Below are 20752 nucleotides of genomic sequence, written 5' to 3' on the forward strand. Positions count from 1 at the left end.
GGGGTGCTGGAGCACATCCCAACTGACTTTAGGTGAAATTTTAGACTATGGAAAGGAATACAGGTCACACTCCAGAGTGCGAACAGCTGATTCTGAGCCAGGACTAGCTGCTAAATTGTCGACGGTAGAAGAAACACACTGGGTTTCAAAAATACAAACAATATGGTAAAAAAGATTACAGAACACAACTATTTGCACCAGTACTTGGGTTTGCTGTATTTGTTCCTCCTGTTGAAGTGGGACATTAAGTGCAGGGGTCTAGTTACATCAAATCATGTATTTTTTGTGAAGCTAGCTGTATATTATTACCCTTATAAACACAGCGCAAGCTTGAAACCCGCCAAATGTGGTTAGCTTATTATTTTAACAGGTGTTCAGCATTGGTTAGCCCGCCCAATGTGCCCACAGCGACACGGATTATGGTTTAAATTTCGCTTTGCACAATCACATAAACAAGAACCTTTGTAAAATGCAACACAGGCTTGATTCTAGTTAAGGTAAGATGTTTTAAGACATACTTTAACTTATTATTTGACAATGTTTCGTCATCTTTAATTGTCCTGCTGAGTGTCAGGTGGCAGAGTGCATTCCGCGGCGCTAACAGCTTCTGAACACAGCTGTTTACTATCCGCTTATGGGTGATGCTGCGATGATGCGCAGCCAGTCAGCTCATGGCATAAATCCACTTGTGATCTCATTGGTCGATCTTGTGCCTTGTATGAGTGGTAGGTACAATGCCTCTGTATCAAGTCATCTCTTTGAAACGACGGCCATAAAAAAAAAAAAATGCAAAGCAGTGAAGCCGCAAAACATGACGCACGAAGTGGCGAAGGAACACTGTACTGTCAATTTAGATGTCTCATCTCCTTTAGCTCATCAATACAACACCAATATTTGTGCTTCTATGAAGCGGATAAAGAATGTGACGGTATTGTTATATTGTCATTACAACATGTTGTTTAGTGTTTACTTGAGGCTAGTCGATTTAGATTTAGCGTAACCTTGCAGTGTCATTTTGAATGTGGCCTTCTCGAGGTATTCAAGGATGTAATGATTTTAAAGTGTAATGATTTAATTCGGTTTGATTAAATGTGATGATGATTTGATTCAATATTGAATGTCTGCAACTTTTGTGTTTATTAATATGCAACAACATGTAAAAGAAAAAAATGAATCAGTTTATTAAAGTGAATACAGTAAACAGCTCTGTAAAAATGAGTCAGACAGTCAATAGATGAGCAGAGTTAATTGAAGCGGACTTTCCTCATAGACCCCACAGTGTTGCTCTGACTGCCCCAATCCGAGAAGTTGTTGAAGTCTCGTTTCTCCAGGATGTAATGAGGCCCTCTGTAGTTTGGCTCCTGATACACAACCCACCTACAGCACAGACACACAGATTAAGCAGAGTAAATTTGCAAATTAAATGATGTGACAAAACAAACCCTCAATTGCAAAGTGGTGACGTTTTGTTACGTGTTGTCATAAAGTAGTGTATTGTGAAAAGGCATGCAATAATTTGCACTGATGAATTACTGTTGAAGGAAAATTGTGAACACTTTCAAATTGCCTGAGTTTCTGCATAAACTGGTCATAAAATGTGATTGGAACACAAATAAAAGTGAGAGTTCAAGCTGGCAAAATATATGTGAATCTTTGGACAGTATTTGAAACTGGTCGAGACTCCTATGCCGGCATTAACCTCTTCCAGAAGTATTCTGTGGTTGCTTATCAAACTTGATCACGGTAAGGAGGAATTTTGAGGGATTGCTCTTTACAAAACATTCAGCTCAGCAATGGTCTTCGGATGTCTAGTACAAATTGTTACTTTGGAGGGTATGCTGCAACCAGGTTGTGTCCAGAACTTTGAGATACTCCAGAAATCAACTTTTCTTCTATTTAAACATTTGTTGAGTTCCATTTGTCTTAGAGAAAGCAAAAATGTTTACGGTCGCTGAGCAGCTTGAAATTGTAATCACACTGTTCACCACATTGCATACTAGAGCCTGCCTCCAACCACTACACTGTACTTTGGCATAAGAGCGGCACCAGGCAAAAAGCAACCACAATACCAAATTAGTTCAAGAAAATTCTGTCTTTCAAGTTGGAAGGAGATGTGTTCACTGCCTGGTTTGCTGAAAGACCATGAAACATAACAAACTAAGCCGTCACTTTTTAAAAGATTGATGAACATATGTACGCCAGTTGCAACAGTAAAAAGTTCATATTTTGTCTATAAGTAATTTGATGATTTATTTTTCCATGTCAACTTCAACAATAAAATAGCTGGCCGCCGTGTTCTTTAAACACGACACCAGACAACCGTAACGAGTTTCAATTTTGGACTAGACTACACAATGATATACACGCACACGCACAGCTATGCCTCTGTGGTATTAATCCGGAAAGAATGAAGCTGTATCGTTCTCAATACTATGAAATATAAATACTTTTGATGTGAAAGATGCGACGCTGGCTGGTCTTTTGATAGCACAAAATACTCTCAGGATAAAGAGTGGACCAGGAAGTGCGACACAGTCATGGGACCCTATTTTCTTTCTGGGTGCAAGTATAGCGCAAAGCACAGTCTTACTGTTAAAGGATAATGTAAATGGCAGTCAATTTAAAACTGAACAAAGGTTAGACTGCTCGGAGCCACTTTTGTGATCCTGGCATGGAAGTCCATTGTTTCAGAGGGGTCTCGTTCACACCTCCTGTGGTGCAGCTGTGATCTAATCTTCCTGCATTCCTCTCCTGAGTGTCTGGTCATTAGCATGGTCTAAACTTCGGTTACACTTAAAGGATTTCATACATTTGACTATTAAAGGAATATAAGAGTTTGAGCTTAACATAGTTCATTAGATGTTGGTGCATCCAATGTATGAAAATGTGATATTGTAAAATGCTGAGAGTGTGACTGGTGAAGCGCAACAGAATGGGGGTTGCAAGAGCGTGCACGAGTGGAATGTTTCAGGACAAAGGGTGATAGCAGCAAGGAGGGAGCGAGACGAGATGAAGGAGCAGCCATCGAAAGATCACAACCAGGAGGAGCCACCACGGGATTCGGCGGGAGGAGAAAGACCAATGAGAGCAAGCTAAAGTTAACTGCAACATCACATAGCTAATAGAATCATGCCAGAAGGCCTTTGTCTCTGTTACATTTACATATTGTACAGTATGAATGACTACTGGAAAAACTAAAAGTTCTGTTCTGTTGGTGGCACGAGAGGTGTAGACTTGTATTGAGAGGGATCCGAGATCTAGGTGCCATGTAGAAAATCTGTATTGGGAATAAATCCACTTTGTGCGTGAAAATGCCGGCTTCCTGATACCTTTCTATTGCAGAACGAGCGCGCATATTGTTGGATGAGTGAGAGTTGGTTAAGGTCGCAAATTGGAGTCAGATTACTAATTCGAGTTTACATTGGTTTAAAATTAAATTCTAACATTGATATAAAGATAAATTCCAACACTGTGCAAAGGGATTGTGTTTTCTTCACACACAATAGCGACACTTTTACAATATTTTTTGATGACGATTATAATATACGTTTTATATACGTAATTATAATATACGTTTAATCAATGATTCAGAGGGATTGTTTCACGCTCATGTCGTTTTTTATGAATGAAATACACGACGTTCACCACTCACAACTGCAGAGCACCGATTTGTCAAATCGAATGATCAAACACACTAATATCACGTTATACCGCCATTTTTGGAACCAAATTTGCAGAAACGCCCAGTGAGATGCCGAACTGAATAATTGTCACTGCATGAAAATGACGATGCGCCCACTTTTCCGCCAAGCGCAGACGACTTTCTGTCACCACATCCTCAGGTGTTTCGGGAACGAGCCCAGATGAGGGCAACATAGGCCCAACCACGCTAGACTAGACTCAATTGCGCTGGTACAAGAAAGAAGTTACGCCTGTTTTTAGGACGAGCGCGCAGGCACCAGTCTACAAAAGTAGGGCCTCTGCTGTTCGTTGCAAGCCACACAAAGATGGACAATGGTGCAAATAATATCTCCTCCAACGTGTGTAACGAACAGTGCTGCTTTTTGTTTGTCGTCTCAGTTGTTAATTGACGAGTGTGACTTCAAGGTGCCTCCGGCTCAATATAGACACTCCACATAGCGTTGTTTTTTTAAATGTCACCTGCGTGGCGTGTCTCCTCTCCAATTGTAAATAACTCCTGTTCGTGAAATGTCCATCGCACACGTGCGAGTGCACGTACCTGCATGTTCGTGTGTGGGCTCGACAAAACTTGTATATAAACCTTTACCGTCTCCAAATTTTGAAACGGCTGCGCTACACCTGAGATATGGCTCTGCTACTTGGGGTGAGTATATTGCTGCCAGCAATTTGCTGATATCTCCAAAAGGAGATTGAGCCCCTTTGTGAATTTTTGAGTGATAAAACTTTCCTCGGATTTTTCAAGTAAATATTTTTTACAGTGTGCATTGATGCAACATGCACACGTGAGTATCATTGGACATACCCGTGTGTTGAAAATGTTGCTATAAAAGTGAAATATAAGAATGTAGAGATGTATTTTTTTAGCTCTTTTCCGTTTTTCCAAGCTAAACTTCAAGTTGTAAATTAAGTACTACCACGCACACATAAAAAAATTAATGAAGCCTTCCGTTAGAAGTAGACAAACAACACTGATACCCTCAACACACACACACATACACACACACACAAGAAAAGTTGACAGTTCGTTTGAAGTGTGTGAGGAGTTACAAAACGTGTGTCCAAAAACGAGGATATAGTCAACACTTCTCGGTGTTCCAAATGTGTATGATGGCTTGGACAAGCGGCTGTACAGATGGCGTACCCCATGATGCAATGGGGAGACACTGGCTTTGTAGGGCTCCTAAAAAGCAGAGTGCAACGCTACTGCACTGTTATATTGTACAGGTGAGTCAGCCAGCCAATTAATTTGGGGATTTTGAAAAGCTGAATAAGGTGTTTTTTTATTCTTTTTTTTATTTTTTATTTGCTTCAATGCCTTTGCAGTTCAAAGGTTATTTTATATATGCATTTGAACGTTCACTTATATTAAGATACTGTTCTGTACATTGGTATAATAAAAATAAAGTAGACATGCACATCTTTTATCCATATTTAACATTGATTTTTTTTCATATATCTGGTTAGGAGCAACCAGTCATATGTGGCCCCTCAGGAGCATTAATGAAAAATTTCTGTACTTACGCTCCTCCTAGCACACGAATGGAGGCGACTCTGTTGAGACTGTAGCGGCTCATCAGATTAGGAATGTCATCCAGGATCTCCATCTTCTTACCGGAGAACCCGGCTCGCTCAAACAGCTGAGCTTTTGCAGGGTTGTTGTCCTACAAAGAAACATTATCCAAATGCAAGTTATTTTAGTGTTCTGATTTTCCATTCAAAATAACAGCCTCCTGAAGAAAAGACTCTTTCTGCAACCTGCAGCATGAGGTGTTTCGTCTGCAACTGCCACAATGTGGTATGTGTGCTCTTTCACCTGCTTGACCGCTCGGACGGAGGAGACGAGATCGGCCTGTGCACACCACTTGTCAAAGCAGTTGTACTCGCCATGATCAGACATGTCCCACAGGTACTGGCGACCTCTGAAGTTGTCATGTTCGTAACCGATCCATCTGGAGTGGGCGAAGAGAGGTGAATGAGCTGCAATTTTATTATCAAAGCTGAATTTAGTAAAATAGTGAAAGTCAAATTCATTTAGCCCATCAAATTATCCATTATGCATTCTAGTTTAATAATGGTCATTCATTTTGGACAAAGTATAGCATTCAGAAGAGATATAAGAAAAGAAAACAGGAATATTATGGTGGCAGAGAACTGTTGTTTTTCTTAATCATTTTGTATTTGTTTTTACAGATTTGAATTTTGATTAGAGAAAGCAAAGCGAGCACTGATTTCCATTGAGTGGGGCAGCCCTGCATTGGAGTATTGCAGTGTCCTCTTTTCACCTCTAGATTGCAGTGTGCACTTACGCTCCACTCTCCACCTGCACAGAGTTGCATTTCTCTGGGAAATTCTTGTCACTGAGCCTTGCACAGTCTGAAGTCAGGTCCAGATGTCTGCCTGCAAAGTTACGTTGCTCATAAAGGGTCACCTAAGTGGAAAATAAAGACGACAGTTGAGCAGGATGTTATGTCATGACGTGATCAGGCACAGCATAATACGGCATATTTCTCTAAATTTGGTAAAATGTGATTTAGTAACCGATTGAGAGCAGCCATGCTTTTTAAAAACAGAATATTTCCACCTCTCCGTGTAGAAAAAAAAAAAACCCTTTGCATTCATACTGCCTGATTTGTTTAAACAAACAAACAAAAAACACCCATATCCAACTGCAGCATAAGTGTGTTTTTAACTACACGTCAAGAAGAGCAAGAACTAAAGACATGAAGTGACTTACCCTCCCACTGGACCCGTAGAAGGCACGTTGGAGCACAGACCCCAGTTTGCTGCAGATAAAGACAATCGTGAGTTTGATCACATAATATAGCCAGTAATGACAATCCCTTGTATTTGTCTATTTGAGAATATCATCAATCCCATTCAATTTTGGATAAGTTAAATAACTTTGCACTTGAAATGTGCATGTCCCCTCAGCCATTTTAGATGATTTGTGTTGTCACTGAAAGCACAGCAGGGGTGAACAGTGGATCCAAGGGCCCAGCTACTTGTACTGACCTGAAATGAGGACCTGCATGTGCAACACATGGCTGTCAACATACCTGGTTGGTGGAACTAATCCTGGGACCTTAGTAAAGACGTTCATGTCCGCTCAGTGAGGCGACAAGAAAGCTCCTTAAATAGAGCATGTTAGGTTGAGCTGACAGTTGCTAGAACGCTCGCAGTGGTTCTCTTAACAGTTGTCCAGGGCTATAGTTATGCTAAGCGCACAAGCCCCATGGGTTTCTCTGTCAAAATGAACACATCAGGTAATAAAATTGCAAATGCAACAAGGTGAGAGAAGCATCTCACATTCTGACATGTTCATGTGTGCACAGAAAAGTGCCATGCCAAGCTGGTTTAGCTTTGAACAATTCAGCATTTTGTAGAAGAGCCTGAAAACAATACACTTCATGATAATGACTGTATTCATGCTTTGTGTGTCGCCCGAGTTCTAGGCTGCTGTGTTCACTGAAAAGGTCACGACCCTGAGAGGCTGCTCACTGTAGTGCTCCCAGCTTTGGAAACATACAGCATTACTTTTGTTGCCATTGCATAGTGACACAATCGTGAAACGTACAACCAACAGACTGTCATACAGCTCTCACACATCGCGTTGATGCAGACTGTTCGGGAGAAGAGTAGTACATGATAATGCATTGAAAGATTCTGCCACAGATGATACATGGGTGAAAAACATGTGGGGAGAAATATTCTGCCAATGTAAAATGTGTATTTGAAAGCAGTGTACAGTAACTCTTTTGAATATAAGTAATGCAGGTGCAGCATGTTGCAGTAAGTTTAACTCTTTTATTGAATAGCTATTAATCAAAAGATTGCTCACATTCTTGGTCAAGGTTGACACAGTCAAAGAATAAATGTTGAATTTGTATTTGGTTTGAGGCCCTATAAATAGTTTCACACATTCTCCATATTATGTCACAAGACTTGTGGAATTTGTCTGAGGGCAAAGAAACAACCCTAGCAGGCAACTTTATTAAATAAAAATGACTTTTACCAAGCCTAGGCATTCTGTTTAATTCTACTTTTCTTCCATGGTTGAGTAGAGTCAACACAAAACTTTTAAGAGATGATGAGCCCTGATCTGTTTTTGCACTTAAATTAAGAATCAAGACTTGCATTAACTTTGCTTTCAGTGGCAAAATCTACTTGCTCCAAAAGACTTGTTGGGCACAGCAGAATTTCACACTCCATTGATTTTAAATGGAGATGTGTGTGTGCGCACGTGTGTGTGGACTTGCTGTATGTGAGCTGATGAAAGCAGTAAATGTCCTGGATGCATCTCCGTTTTTTGTCACTGGTCACTGGTGATAGTGGTGCCCATTCATCCTGTCCTGTATATCGGAGACGTTTCCATTGCTTTGGAGCACCTTCTCGCCAATATCCAATGCAAGACAAGCAACAGGTCAGACACATTTTGTGGTTGTGAATGTAGGCGGACCAGCCTGGCCCATTGTAGGGAGAGACACAGCAGAGTGGACTCACGGAGAACTTTACCTGCTTTTCATTTGTCACTGTATTTTGGCATTTTCAAGATACAGCCATAAAATATGTCCCTTGTCCTGGCGGTGCTGGACAAGCTGGCATATTTTCTTTCTCTAAAAGGGTTTTGTGTCAGCGTGTCTTACAGTTGGCTCAAATGAATCAAGAATAAAAACCAGGAATCTTTTTTAAACTGATTCCAGAGGTTAGGGCTTGAGTAAAATGCTTTTTGTTTAACATCTGGACATCTGACATGAGTGAGTTAAACTCTTATGTCCTCATTTGAGCCTTTTTAGGGTCCAGTGCAGTTTTTTACTGCGGTTGTTCTCTACTGGAAGGCGTGATCGAATACAGAAGGCTCAGAAGCAACCATCACAATGCGGTGGTGCTTCCTGAAGTTGTGCCATGTGCTTGCTCTGGTGCTGGGTGTATCAGCCGGGGAGGACTTTGACTGGACGAAGACTGAAAGAACATCTTTCTACTACGGAACCTTCCCAACAGGTAAGTGTCCAAAAACAACCTCCATTGACCAAATATCCTAAACGTCAAGGAGTAGGGAACGTCTTTTGTATAACCAACACTTGAGAAAATAACATAGTTGTCCGGAGCACTTCTTCAAAAAACACTGATAATCGTTCAATATACGTTTTGGAAGAAACACGGCAGGAATGGGGTAAAAAACACCAAAATATTTATACATGTATAAAAATAAATGAAAAAAAAACATTGAAACATTTGTGTGTACCAAACCAGTATGCAGGGGTTGATATTGTGAGGAACGCTTCCCAGCCAGGGCTGGGAAGCGGTGTGGGTGGACTCTTAAATCGCAAACAAGGGAAAATATGGTGGAAACAATATTTATTGTGGCCGGCAAAAAACAATTGGCAGGCGATAGGCAAGGAGAGTTGCTATCAGAGACAATAGAGGGTCTATACTTACAGACGTCGGGAGACGTGAACGAAAAACGCTGGGGGAACAATCTTCCCCCAGGAAAAGCAAAACGAGTAACAAAAGGAGCTTGCAACGCAAGAAAACCGAAAACGAGAATGTCCTTCCTCCAAAGGGTAAGGTTGAATCCAATCATCGAGAAAACACAAAGCGAGCCGAAACGTAGCTGTAGAAATAAACAAAGAAACAACAAACACGATCAACACACGGAGCAAAGTTTGGCAAAGAGTCTTTGCCAAAGACTATAGCAAGGCACAAGGCGAGAGCAAGTAGGTCAATAATCCGACACGCAAGCGTGCGTGTCGGAGGCTTAAATAGTCCACTATTAAGTGATGATGGGTTGCAGCTGGGGAGTCTCGTGAACTCGTCCGCTCGCGGCCGCGTCGCCGAGCAACGCGCCGTCGACCACGCCCACTCGGCTGCAACACAAAGGCACGATCGTGACAGATATTAATGTACTCTACTGTATTTATTTATTGTGTTGTTCATTGGTGTTGTCATTAACCACAAACCAATACAAAAATGTCATTTGAAATTATCACCTCCTTTTCAATACGACATCGGTTTGAGTTCGGATCCCAAATTAAGATTTTGAGTTGCTTTAACATCGGTATTGCAATACAATTCAAGTGCAACAACAATTTAACAATATACCAGTGGCGGGCTGTCAAGGCCTTCTCTGCTGGCCTAACATAATCAAGAAAAAAATGGTCATATTCTTCACATTGCTGTCATATTATATCCTAGCGTTGTATTTTTAGGTGAGAGTTTTTGTCCAATCAGAATTCCGCTAGCTCATGTTGCTAGGCAGGTTTCACAATACCAGTAGCACACACTATTCGTCCGAGGCCTTCAGATGCAATTGTGCGGACATCTCTTCTGTCAAATCAATGGACTTTCAGATTTGATAGACAGTTGCGAGAGCCAATCAGATCACAAGTTGGTTACAGTGAGCCTTCTCGCTGGCCTTACGTTGAAGGCGATGAACGTGTTTTGTGATTGGATACTCATTTGTGAGGGGGCAGCGCTCTGCGGAATCAACGCGCCGTCAGTTGTAACTGGCGACTTTTCGAATATCTAAAATATATTCTTGCTTTTTTAAACCACAATGGCCGAAGGCGGGAAAAGTGTGGATTTAATTGCAGACACACCTGCGAGGACATTTTCAAGATGGACCTTTCAGGAAAAAGCTAGGACGTGCGTAAGTGTTTTCTTTATATTATTTCTCCAGCTGTGGTGTCATAAATGACCGTATTATGAGGGGGATTTATTCAAGTAGGACTAAGTACAACTTCACTGAAGGCCCAGGTGTGAAGTGCACAGACCGCCACTGCAATATACTATGTCGATATATAATTTAAGTAGCTAAAAAATAAAATAAAAATAAAAGTTCCCCCAAACCCGAAGTCATTTGTTGAAGCAGTTTTGGAACCTGTTTTGTGAATACAACTGCTAGAGATTTATAATATTGATCTATAATATAATAATCATCAACTGCTAGAGAAGATGAAATGAGTTCCAGGGAATAAAAATTAAATAATTCATAGTTTGCATTAAATGTGAATTGTATATATAGTCTCAGGCTTTACTCAATCTTATATAATAAATTCCAATACAAAAGTTGTATCAAAACCTCTACCTTCACAAATATATTGTGGGTAGTAGGTATTAATTGAGTACTGCATGCTAGCGTATGTTTTTAAAAAGGCAGCAAGAGCAAAACTGAGTTTGGTTGTACTTTATTGAAGTATTTAACATTCCAGGTTCTCTCTCATCATCGTCAGATTATGCAAAAGAGTAACTCTAGTGACACTGATTTTCTCTGCAGGTTTCACCTGGGGGGCTGGCAGTTCTGCATATCAGACCGAGGGAGCTTGGAATGTTGATGGCAAAGGAATGAGCATCTGGGATGCATTTTCCCATAAAAAGGGAAAAATATTCCAAAATGAAACTGGAGATTCATCATGTGATGGTTATTACAAATTTAAGGTGAGAAAACCCAAAGAGTGACATTGAGACTCTTGAAAGAATACAAATAACCAAAATGTTCCGTCTCCGTATATTTATCTACGTCTATGCTCCCCCATTATTTTCCCTTTCGTTGTACTTATTGGTCAAGAACAATAAAGCACCTATGCTTATAAAATCCTTGAGGAAATGCATCGAGGACACACACACTTGAATAGGCACAAAAAAAGGCAACAAAATGACATTTTTATAATGTGTTCTATTTGCTATTAAGGATGACGTCAACTTAATGAAAGGGCTAAAGCTGAATCATTATCGTTTCTCCATCTCCTGGCCAAGAATTTTACCAAGCGGACTCAAAGGTAATGGACACATTAATTTGGCCGCAATTGTATTTGTAAAACATATATATGTATATATATATATATATATATATATTTAAAAACAGTTCATATGAATAAACTATAATTACAGTGAATGTGGCTACACAATTTTTTTTCAGGTGAATACATCAATGAAAAAGGAATTAAATATTACAATGACCTGATCAACATGTTGCTGGAAAATAAGATCACTCCCATCGTTACTTTGTATCACTGGGATTTACCACAGGTTAACAACCAATTAATGACATTTATTTTTTAATTTTGGAAAAAATAATTTCAACCTAAAAGAAAAAAAAACAAAAATCTGATGTGGTTTTATTATCCGATCTCCCAGGTGTTACAGGAGAAATATGGTGGCTGGCAAAACGTCAGCATGGTCAACTACTTCAACGACTTTGCCAATTTGTGCTTTGAAAGGTTCGGCAGCCGAGTAAAGTATTGGATCACATTCAACAATCCCTGGGTATGTAAGGACAAAAATGACATGCCGCCTTCACTGTCATGAAAATGGAATTGTTGTAGAAGAGCTTTTTTTTCCAGTCGATTGCTGTGGAAGGATATGAAACGGGCGAACATGCACCAGGTTTGAAGATGAAAGGAACGGGAGCTTATAGAGCTGCACACCATATCATCAAGGTAATTCAGACGACTTAAAAGTGTTTGTGTGTGTTTGTGTCCAAGTCTGATTCCAGGCTTGTAACACTCAAGTCTGGACTTGACACGTTTTTTTTTTGTCTTGGCATTTGACTCAGACTTGTCATTGGACTCGCAAAAGTATGTTTGGTCAAAATAAGATAAAGTTTTTCAAATGATCAATATAGTCATCTGATTTCTTAACCTAACCACGAGGGCCATATCAAAGCCAAAGGTTTTTCAGTCATGTCAGCCAACAGCGGCGTTGGAAAATTTGGTTTTACCAACGATCAAGCGTTGCCCACAACATATTAAAGAAACACACAACCCGCTGATGCTATATGAAGATGAAGACAATTTCCGACACATACAATCATGTAATACTTGGAGTGGCACCACAATAGAGGTGACAGACATGGTTTATAAAGCTAAGGCTTTCATTCTATTTAATACGAGTGCTAATGAAATTTCACTATTGGTGGTCGTGAAAATAGTATTTTTCTGTCTTAAGGTTTACTGTAATCATAAACATAGGCGTCGCCAGACCCCTTTTACTGGGGCACATGCTCCATTAACAATGAGATGTGCCCCAAGGGCGGAGTGACCATTGGACTGGCCGGTCCGAGCAGAGTGGGAGGAAAAAATTGTGATCTGCTTCACATAAAACACATGAAAGTAGGACTTCATTAAGTTTGTACGCATAAAAGATGCCATCAAGTTTGCACCGCCACTGCACCCATACACACATTTTTCCCTGGGGTTGCGGAATACTGCACGCACAATGCAGTTTAAGGTCAGAAATATATATTTGTACATTTATTAAAATTTCAAGTATAGTGGTTTTAGTAAGAGTGCAGCAGTAGTGTTGGGTCAGTGTGTGTGTGTGTGTATCGGTGTGTGTGTGCGCAGGAGGAGGCAGATATAGGGCAGTGGTCCCCAACCATTTTTCCGCTATATAGCCGTTCATAGTCCAACTAATATTTTACTTACCGGCAACCGTTCGTTACATTCCTGTAACTGAATCCTAAGCCAGTAATGTTCTGTTTTTATAAAACAAAGTGCACGTGAAAAAAATGTGAGTACGTGGTGTTCGACTGAAGATGGCAATGAATGGCTTTCATTGGAAAGTCACACACAAACACAAAAGTTACAACACAAATTATCTGTCTTGCGCCTCCTGGTGCAACACAAAATGTCATCAATACTAAGCACAAGCCTTGATTTCTTCGATTAATTGTTGCTCACGAGGATCTCAACACCATTTCTTTTTTTTTTACGACAGGCACACGCTAAAGTTTGGCACACATATGACAAGGGATGGAGGAGCAAACAAAAAGGTATAAAGAAAAGGAAAACAGATGACTCACAATGGTCACATTGCTGTCATATGTATGGCGGAAACCTCACATGCCCAAAATTCAGTCAATTTCACTTTTTTTTCACTCATTGATACTGTGTTAATTTGTAAACTACTTACTAATCTGAAGTGTTGAAAATGCAATGTTAATGGCTCAAGAAACACTTTTTTGTGGTTTCCTGTACGTTCAGGTCTAGTTGGCATCTCGCTAACAGCTGACTGGGGTGAACCAGTGGACACCAGCAATCAGAAGGACATTGAAGCAGCCGAGCGATACATCCAGTTCTACTTGGGCTGGTTTGCCACACCCATCTTCAGTGGAGACTACCCTCTGGTTATGAAAGAATACATTGGTATGTCTTGCTCACGTATCACAGACTATTTACTTCGGATTTTCCAAGTATTCGTTAGTTCTTTATACTTAAACTTTAGCTTGAGTATTTGGACAATGACAGAGTTTAACCGTCACACACTAGCACAATCGATTTGGAATAAAACGATCTAGTATATATGATTGAAGTGTGGACATTAGGGATGCATTTTTATGGCCAAGAGCAATCAAATTTCAATCACGATCCTTAATCACAGTTATTCAACATGTTAGGAAAAACATCTACATAATTGTGTTGCACTTAATGCTGTCAAGTGATTAAATATTTTTACTAATCAATTCCGCAATTAATCATATTTTCAACTACTATTTTTGTGCTGCTAGTAACAGATATTTAATTGAATAATATCTTGTAAAATCCCCAAATATGATGTATATTTGAATTCAAAGACTATTCTAATAGCTTTTTTGATCCTTGAATACGATCTACAATACAAAACAACTGAGTCGTCTTTACAGGCATTTTTGGTACAGTATTTGAATTTGGCTTTGCACAGTATGCATTTTTTTGAGTAAATAAAACTGAGTTCAAATATTTAACAGCTTTAACATTTTTTAAATTAATCTCCAGAGTTAATGATTCAATTTTGAGCATTATTTATACGACATTTAAACAAACAATAAGTAAATACTTTTCAGTGTAAACTTAATAATAATTAAAACAAAAATACATTTAAAATTTACCAAAGGCAACGGAATATTAATGCTACTATCTTGTTTCAAGTCACTTGCCCTGAATTCAAAAGAAGTCAAGAAAACAATGGATGTCGATCACTTTCAAGAGCTCCTCACCATGATGCTCCTCGTGTCTTACAGTATATTTATTGTCTGTGTGTTTGTGATTAAAGCAGTCTTTAAAGGAATGAACATGCTCAAGTGGATGACTAACAACTTCGCTAAAATACAGTAGATGCGCGTAAGTCAGGACATGCAGAAAACTGCACTAACTATAGTAAGAGAACCATCTTCTGAGCAACTCATTGGACTTTTCATGAACTTTAACTGGATCAATTCATTGGCTCACACACAAACACTTACAAAATGAAAGGATTGGAATCTTGAACAGGCATTGTATTGTTTGTGGAATGTGAAACAAGTAACGGATCCCAAGGCTTGCAACATAAAAGCTGAATAGGGATACAGCTACATTGGAAGATCAACCGATGGAACAAAACTATACAGATGTAATGGAACTCCAACAACTGAAACCTAAAGAGGACACCCATAAAGTAGAGGATAAGGACCCCACGTTGGAACAACAACTACGAAACAGGAAGCTATGCTTAAAACTGTGACAATAGAAGCTAATGCAGCAACACTGGCTCAGGAAGCTATGCTTAAAGCTGCAACAATGGAAACTAATGCAGCAATAATGGAACAGGAAGCAATGATCAAAGCACAGATAAAAGAATGGGAAGGTAGGCTTCAACCAGCAACCAGAAGAACAAATGCAATGTTGGAAGAAGTGAAGCACAGTGTTGAAAAAAAAATAAGCACCAACTTGAAACGCTTCAACAGAACGTTTTACTCAAAGTTATGGCAATTGAAGAGAAGACCAAAGCAGCAGCAATAGAATGGGAAGAATGTAAAGACACGCTTGAAGCAGCTGAAAAAACAGCTAAAGCAACACTGGAACAAGCATATGACGCTCAGAACATAGGCAACGGCGTTGCAGCATGTGAAAGACAGACAAGCGTCAAAGATGACCTAAACAATTCTGTGACACAGCACAAGAACAATGCGACTCAGAGGTAGGACTTTTTCAGAGAGAGGATCTCTAGGCTCGAAGGAGATGAAGAAAGGCCCAGTGCATGGCAGACCTGTTTTGGAAGCGCTGGATGAGAGAGAATACTTGCCTGAGTCCAAATGCGCCCAACGTGGTCTTGGGCATCAAGAAACTTCGTGCCAGGGGACATCGTTCTGATTGTGGACAACTGCACCAAGGAACTCTTGGGTCATGGGCAAGAGCAAGATGCAGAGGGACTGTTGATCTAACATAATGTGTTGTAATTATTTCAAGGCATAGAGAACAATTATGGGCCAGGTTATGTATGTCACTTATATCATTTTCTACTTTCTTTATGTAATCATATATTATGTCCAGTAAAGGCTTCCATATTGGACATTGTGGGGAAAAAAGGCAAGTGTTGAGTTGCGCTGATACATGGGTCTCTTCCCGTGACTTTCTGTATCTTTATTGGCTAAAGCGGTCTTTAAAGGCATGCACAGACTAAAGTGGATTACTCACTAACGTTCTTCAGTTTCAACATGAAATGCCTTGTCTTTGTAGTATATTCAACTTAATTTAGTTCAAAGAAGATTTTCAAATCATTGTGTTAATTTTGTGTTTTTTACAAAACGTCCGAACCTCATTGAAATTTGGGTTTGTGTTTTAGTGAAACTCAAAAATTTAAAGTGAGAGTTTAAACTTTCAGATGTTTATTCAACTAATGTGGTGGAATGTGGAGTGTCGCTGTCCAAATACCTTTGGACTGAACTGTGTATCTTCCCACCACAAGGCAGGAAGAGTGGCCAACAGGGTTTAGGAGCTTCGCGGCTACCCGTATTCTCAGCCCAGGAAAGGAGTTACATCAGGGGTACCTGTGACTTCCTGGGCCTCGGCCACTTCACATCTCGGTATGTCACACAAAGAAATTATCCATCCAGCATTGGAGACAGCTACTTTTTCGATCGGGACCTGGCGGAACTGGTGGACCCAGAGTGGCCTGACCCTGGCTCTGAATGGCTCTATTCTGTGCCCTGGGGCTTCAGACGCTTGTTGAACTTTGTCAAGGTACACAAAATTTGCACAGAAAGAAAGAACATTTATCATTCCTTACGACTAGACTGAATAAAATGTAAGTCACTGAATCATTTATCAGAATAAAACATAGCAAAAAAAATGAAAAGTGAAATTCCAAAAACATGCACGGCAGGTTGATTGGACACTCAAAATTGCCCTTAGGTATGAGTGTGAGCGCAGATGGTTTTTTGTCTATGTGTGCCCTGTGATTGGTTGGCAACCAGACCAGGGTGTACCCTGCCTACTGCCCGAAGATAGCTGAGATAGGCTCCAGCACCACTCGCGAACCTTGTGAGGAGAAGCGGCTCAGATAATGGATGAAATACTAAACCCATGTTTAGGACACATGTTTCATACAATTACACAAATATAAATGGTAGAGGTGGCACAGTGGATGACTAGTTAGCATGATGGCCTCACAGTGCAGAGATCCTGGGATCGATTCCGGCTCCGGCCTTCCTGTGTGGAGTTTGCATGTTCCGCCCATGTCTGCATGGGTTTCCTCCCACATTCCAAAAAACATGCATGGAAGATTGATTGAACTCTCTAAAATGCCCCTAGGTATGAGTGTGAGCGCGGACGGTTGTTCATCTTTGTGTGCCCTGCGATTGAATGGCAACCAGTTCAGGGTGTATCCTGCCTACTGCCCGAACACAGCTGGGATAGCCTCCATCACACTCGCGACTCTTGTGAGGAGAAACGGTAATGATGATGGATGGATGGATGGTAGAATAATATGTCGCATATTTGGAAATCTCTCCTATAGACTCAGTACGGAAACCCAATGATCTACGTAACAGAAAATGGTATATCTGAAAAGACGCTGTGCACTGACCTTTGTGATGACTGGAGGATGCAGTACTTCAAAGACTACATCAATGAAATGCTTAAAGGTGAGGCCACCATACCAAAAATAGCACGATTCGAAGTTACATAACATTCCTGTTTACTTGTTTCAATTGATTTGCGTTGCAGCTGTAAAAGACGGGGTGAATGTGAAGGGCTACACTGCCTGGTCTCTCCTGGATAATTTTGAGTGGGATGAAGGCTTCACAGAGAGATTTGGCCTCTACTATGTAGACTTCAGGAACAAAAATAAACCACGGTACCCAAAGGCTTCGGTCCAGTACTATAAACGCATCATCAGCTCTAACGGCTTTCCAAATCAGAGAGAGGTCAACTGCAACAACTCAATAACACATTTCAGATCATTTCTGCAAGACTGTATTAAGTGTATTAAGTGAAGTTTTTGGATTCCTACAGGTGGAGAGTTGGAAGAGGAAAGCAATAGAGACATGTTCTTCCAGTAACCAGCTCCTGGCAGCAGGTACCCACAACCCAGCTCTTTTACGGCAGGGACTGGTTAGCCACATGGAACCAAACACAAGCTTATTACTTCGCTATCTAATGGGGATTTTCTTTGCTTTGCCCCTCCAGCTAGAAGAAAATCCCAGGGAGGTCAGGAACATTCAGGAATGCAAAAGACTTGGCCAGTTCATGATGAAGTTTAGGTACAAGTGTTGAAATTGCAGATGTACACTCTTCTCCCAGCAGACGTAATTGATTTGCTCGCCACGCCAGGATAAAATGCCATAATAGACGTAAATCTGCAAATTATTGATGAGTATCATAAGAAATTTTGGTGTCACATTCACATATCACTAATAATAAATGCAGTACAAAATATTACATTTTATAAAATTACAAGACAATGACAGCCAATGACCTTTTATTATGACAGCTTGCTTAATTATATGCAGTACCAGTCAAATGTTTCGAAAAACAGTACTGTGTCATTTAGTCATATGAGCAATTGTACCAAATTTTAACTAGCAAGTCAACAGATTACAGATACCTGAGGCACATCTGCACCTTTAATGCAATCCAACTTTATCAAGGAAAGAATGTTCAGTTTTTTTTTTTACTCTGTGACAGAGATATTGATGAACAATATGTATGCGGTTGTCATTTTGTAATTTGCTGTGTTACCACATGAATAGAGAGGTCTTTCTAATGTTTAGTCCACCTGATTTAGCTACAGTCGAGAAAAATATGATTCAGCGTTGTTTTTAGGAACAATCACAATAGGTAGTAACTGATGGTGTCGTGGTACAGCTGCCTGACTTGTGTGCGGGCAGCGTGGGTTCGGTTCCCACTCAATGACTCTGTCTATGTCTGTCCTGTAACTGGCTAGCGACCAGTTCAAGGTGTAGTGCGCCTTTCACCCGTAGTCAGCTGGGATAGGCGCCAGCACCCTCCCACAACCCTGTATAGGATAAGCGGTGTGGATAATGACAATGACATTCACTATAATAAACATTTTGAGAAATGAACTCCCCTTTGAGAGTGTAAATCTAAACTGAGTTTTATTGTCTTTATAAAAGACAGACATATAAATAAAATGCATGTTGAATCTTGTTAAATTGAGCAGGTGCAACTAATTAAGTGGTCAGAGAGTATATGATAATTATTAATGACATGTACTTTGACTATTGCTCATAGTATGGAGGTACTATGAAGGCAAGATTTCCCGTAAGAGTTTGTTCATCTCATCAGAGCTCTTTCTGTTAAGACGATAATTAATAGAAGTAGCTCCACAAAAAGTTGCTGATGTTTCCATCTCTCTCCTGTGTGTTTTAGATCCTCTGATAGGCCACATGGAGATGGTGACAGAAATTGTGGTTCCCACTGTGTGCACACTGTGCATCCTCCTCAGTGCAGTCTTCCTCATGTTCCTGCTACGAAGACGCTTCTGAGACACTCAGATATCCTCCTTTGACATTATCAGACCTCAATGGCCATGTAGAAAGGAGGTCAAATCAGGTCAATCTGAGAATGACTTGGAAGCAGTAACTTGATGATCTCTTAAAAAACAACTCTTCAGACTATAAGTGGAATATCAAAATGGCCTATACCTGTCATGATCTGCAAGAATGGATTAAAGTTTGGTATTTCACTTTGATTTCCCCTCCCCAAAAAATGTGTTTTGTCTCTGAGAAATTTCAAAACATAAATAAATGTTGTAGTGTTGCACCCTGTACATTCTTAGACTTAACATTTTGGCAGAGAAATATTGAAACATTTGGTTAAATAGTCACAGAAATTAAGCAAACCAAACAATTGTTGCTTGTTTAATAAATATCAATTAAAGTTAAATTGTCTACTTCATTGTAGAGTTCAAAATAGAGGAATGCAATATGTTTCATAAAAATAGTATCTAATCAGTAAACAAACAAAGGGGAAGTCAACCCAAAAATGTTTTATGCTGGCTAGTCAAAACATGGCATTCTGATTAATATGGTGTTTGTGGAAAATGAGTAAAGCAGTAAAATCCACTTGTTTTTGTCCATCAAAGGGGCGGCCATTTTGTCACTTCTGTCAACTGAAAATGATATCACAGTGGCTCACGGCTCAGTTAATGTCCAATCATGGCTAGGCTTGCTTCAGAGAACAGGTGAGCCGTGATTTGTCATGGCAACTGTGATGTCATTTGCAGTAGACAGAAGTAACAAAATGGCCGCCCTCTGAGATGGCTAAAAACCTGCTTGTGCTTAACATTGGCACTTATAGAATAGGTTTGCTGTAAAAAGGCCATCAGGACTACCCCCCACCCCCCAAATACTCTGTAGTGATCTAAAGTGAACGTTTGATATGAGTTTGACCCACCGTATGTATTAAATCTCTCCATCCATCCATTATCTGTACCGCTTCTCCTCACAAGGGTCGCGGGGGGTGCTGGAGCCTATCCCAGCTGTCTTCGGGCAGTAGGCAGGGTACACCCTGAACTGGTTGCCAGCCAATCGTAATCTATTTGAAGAATATCTGAGTCGCCCAAAAATATAAAAAATGGATCATGTAAAACAGGGATTTCAAGCTAGTGTTGACGAGTGTTCGTTGCCACAAGCACTTTGAAGATCTCTGATTTCTCAACCGTTTTGCTCAAGGGTTTGCAAAAAGGTAGGTGTGATTACAATCCATTTGGAAGAAGTGTAGTGTGTTGTGCGTGACTGACGTCTGCCTAATGTGTGTGAATCTTCCACATCCAATATGGCGGGGACCTCAACGTA

General features: G+C 40.2%; 2 protein-coding genes across 7 annotated transcripts; one reads left to right on the forward strand and one right to left on the reverse strand.

Moving 5' to 3' along the window:
- Positions 1–1157: 1157 nt before the first annotated feature.
- On the reverse strand, positions 1158–6918 carry crybgx (crystallin beta gamma X). The gene is made up of 6 exons (XM_088297224.1): positions 6759–6918; positions 6437–6485; positions 6009–6130; positions 5516–5651; positions 5224–5363; positions 1158–1377 (listed from the first exon to the last, which is right to left on the reverse strand). The coding sequence occupies exons 1-6, from the start codon at positions 6800–6802 to the stop codon at positions 1245–1247; spliced, it is 624 nt and encodes a 207-aa protein (XP_088153350.1). The 5' UTR covers positions 6803–6918; the 3' UTR covers positions 1158–1244.
- A 1070-nt stretch (positions 6919–7988) lies between these two features.
- Positions 7989–19626, forward strand: lctla (lactase-like a). Of its 6 annotated transcripts, none has more exons than XM_088296125.1 (14): positions 7989–8122; positions 8635–8700; positions 10976–11136; positions 11390–11477; positions 11618–11727; positions 11836–11964; positions 12042–12137; positions 13417–13471; positions 13683–13844; positions 16402–16676; positions 17452–17578; positions 17661–17860; positions 17949–18012; positions 19326–19626. In XM_088296125.1, the coding sequence occupies exons 3-14, from the start codon at positions 11044–11046 to the stop codon at positions 19439–19441; spliced, it is 1515 nt and encodes a 504-aa protein (XP_088152251.1). In that variant the 5' UTR covers positions 7989–8122; positions 8635–8700; positions 10976–11043; the 3' UTR covers positions 19442–19626. The 6 variants fall into 6 exon arrangements, with proteins under 6 accessions (XP_088152251.1, XP_088152249.1, XP_088152248.1 ...); XM_088296123.1 differs by adding an exon at positions 18123–18196 and having other exon boundaries at positions 8029–8700; XM_088296122.1 differs by having other exon boundaries at positions 8029–8456; positions 8538–8700.
- The last annotated feature ends 1126 nt before the right edge of the window (positions 19627–20752 follow it).

Source organism: Idiotropiscis lumnitzeri, chromosome 5, assembly GCF_059441095.1.
Source record: "Idiotropiscis lumnitzeri isolate Australia: NSW breed Sydney's pygmy pipehorse chromosome 5, RoL_Ilum_1.0, whole genome shotgun sequence".
In the NCBI taxonomy this organism is placed as follows: Eukaryota; Metazoa; Chordata; class Actinopteri; order Syngnathiformes; family Syngnathidae; genus Idiotropiscis; species Idiotropiscis lumnitzeri.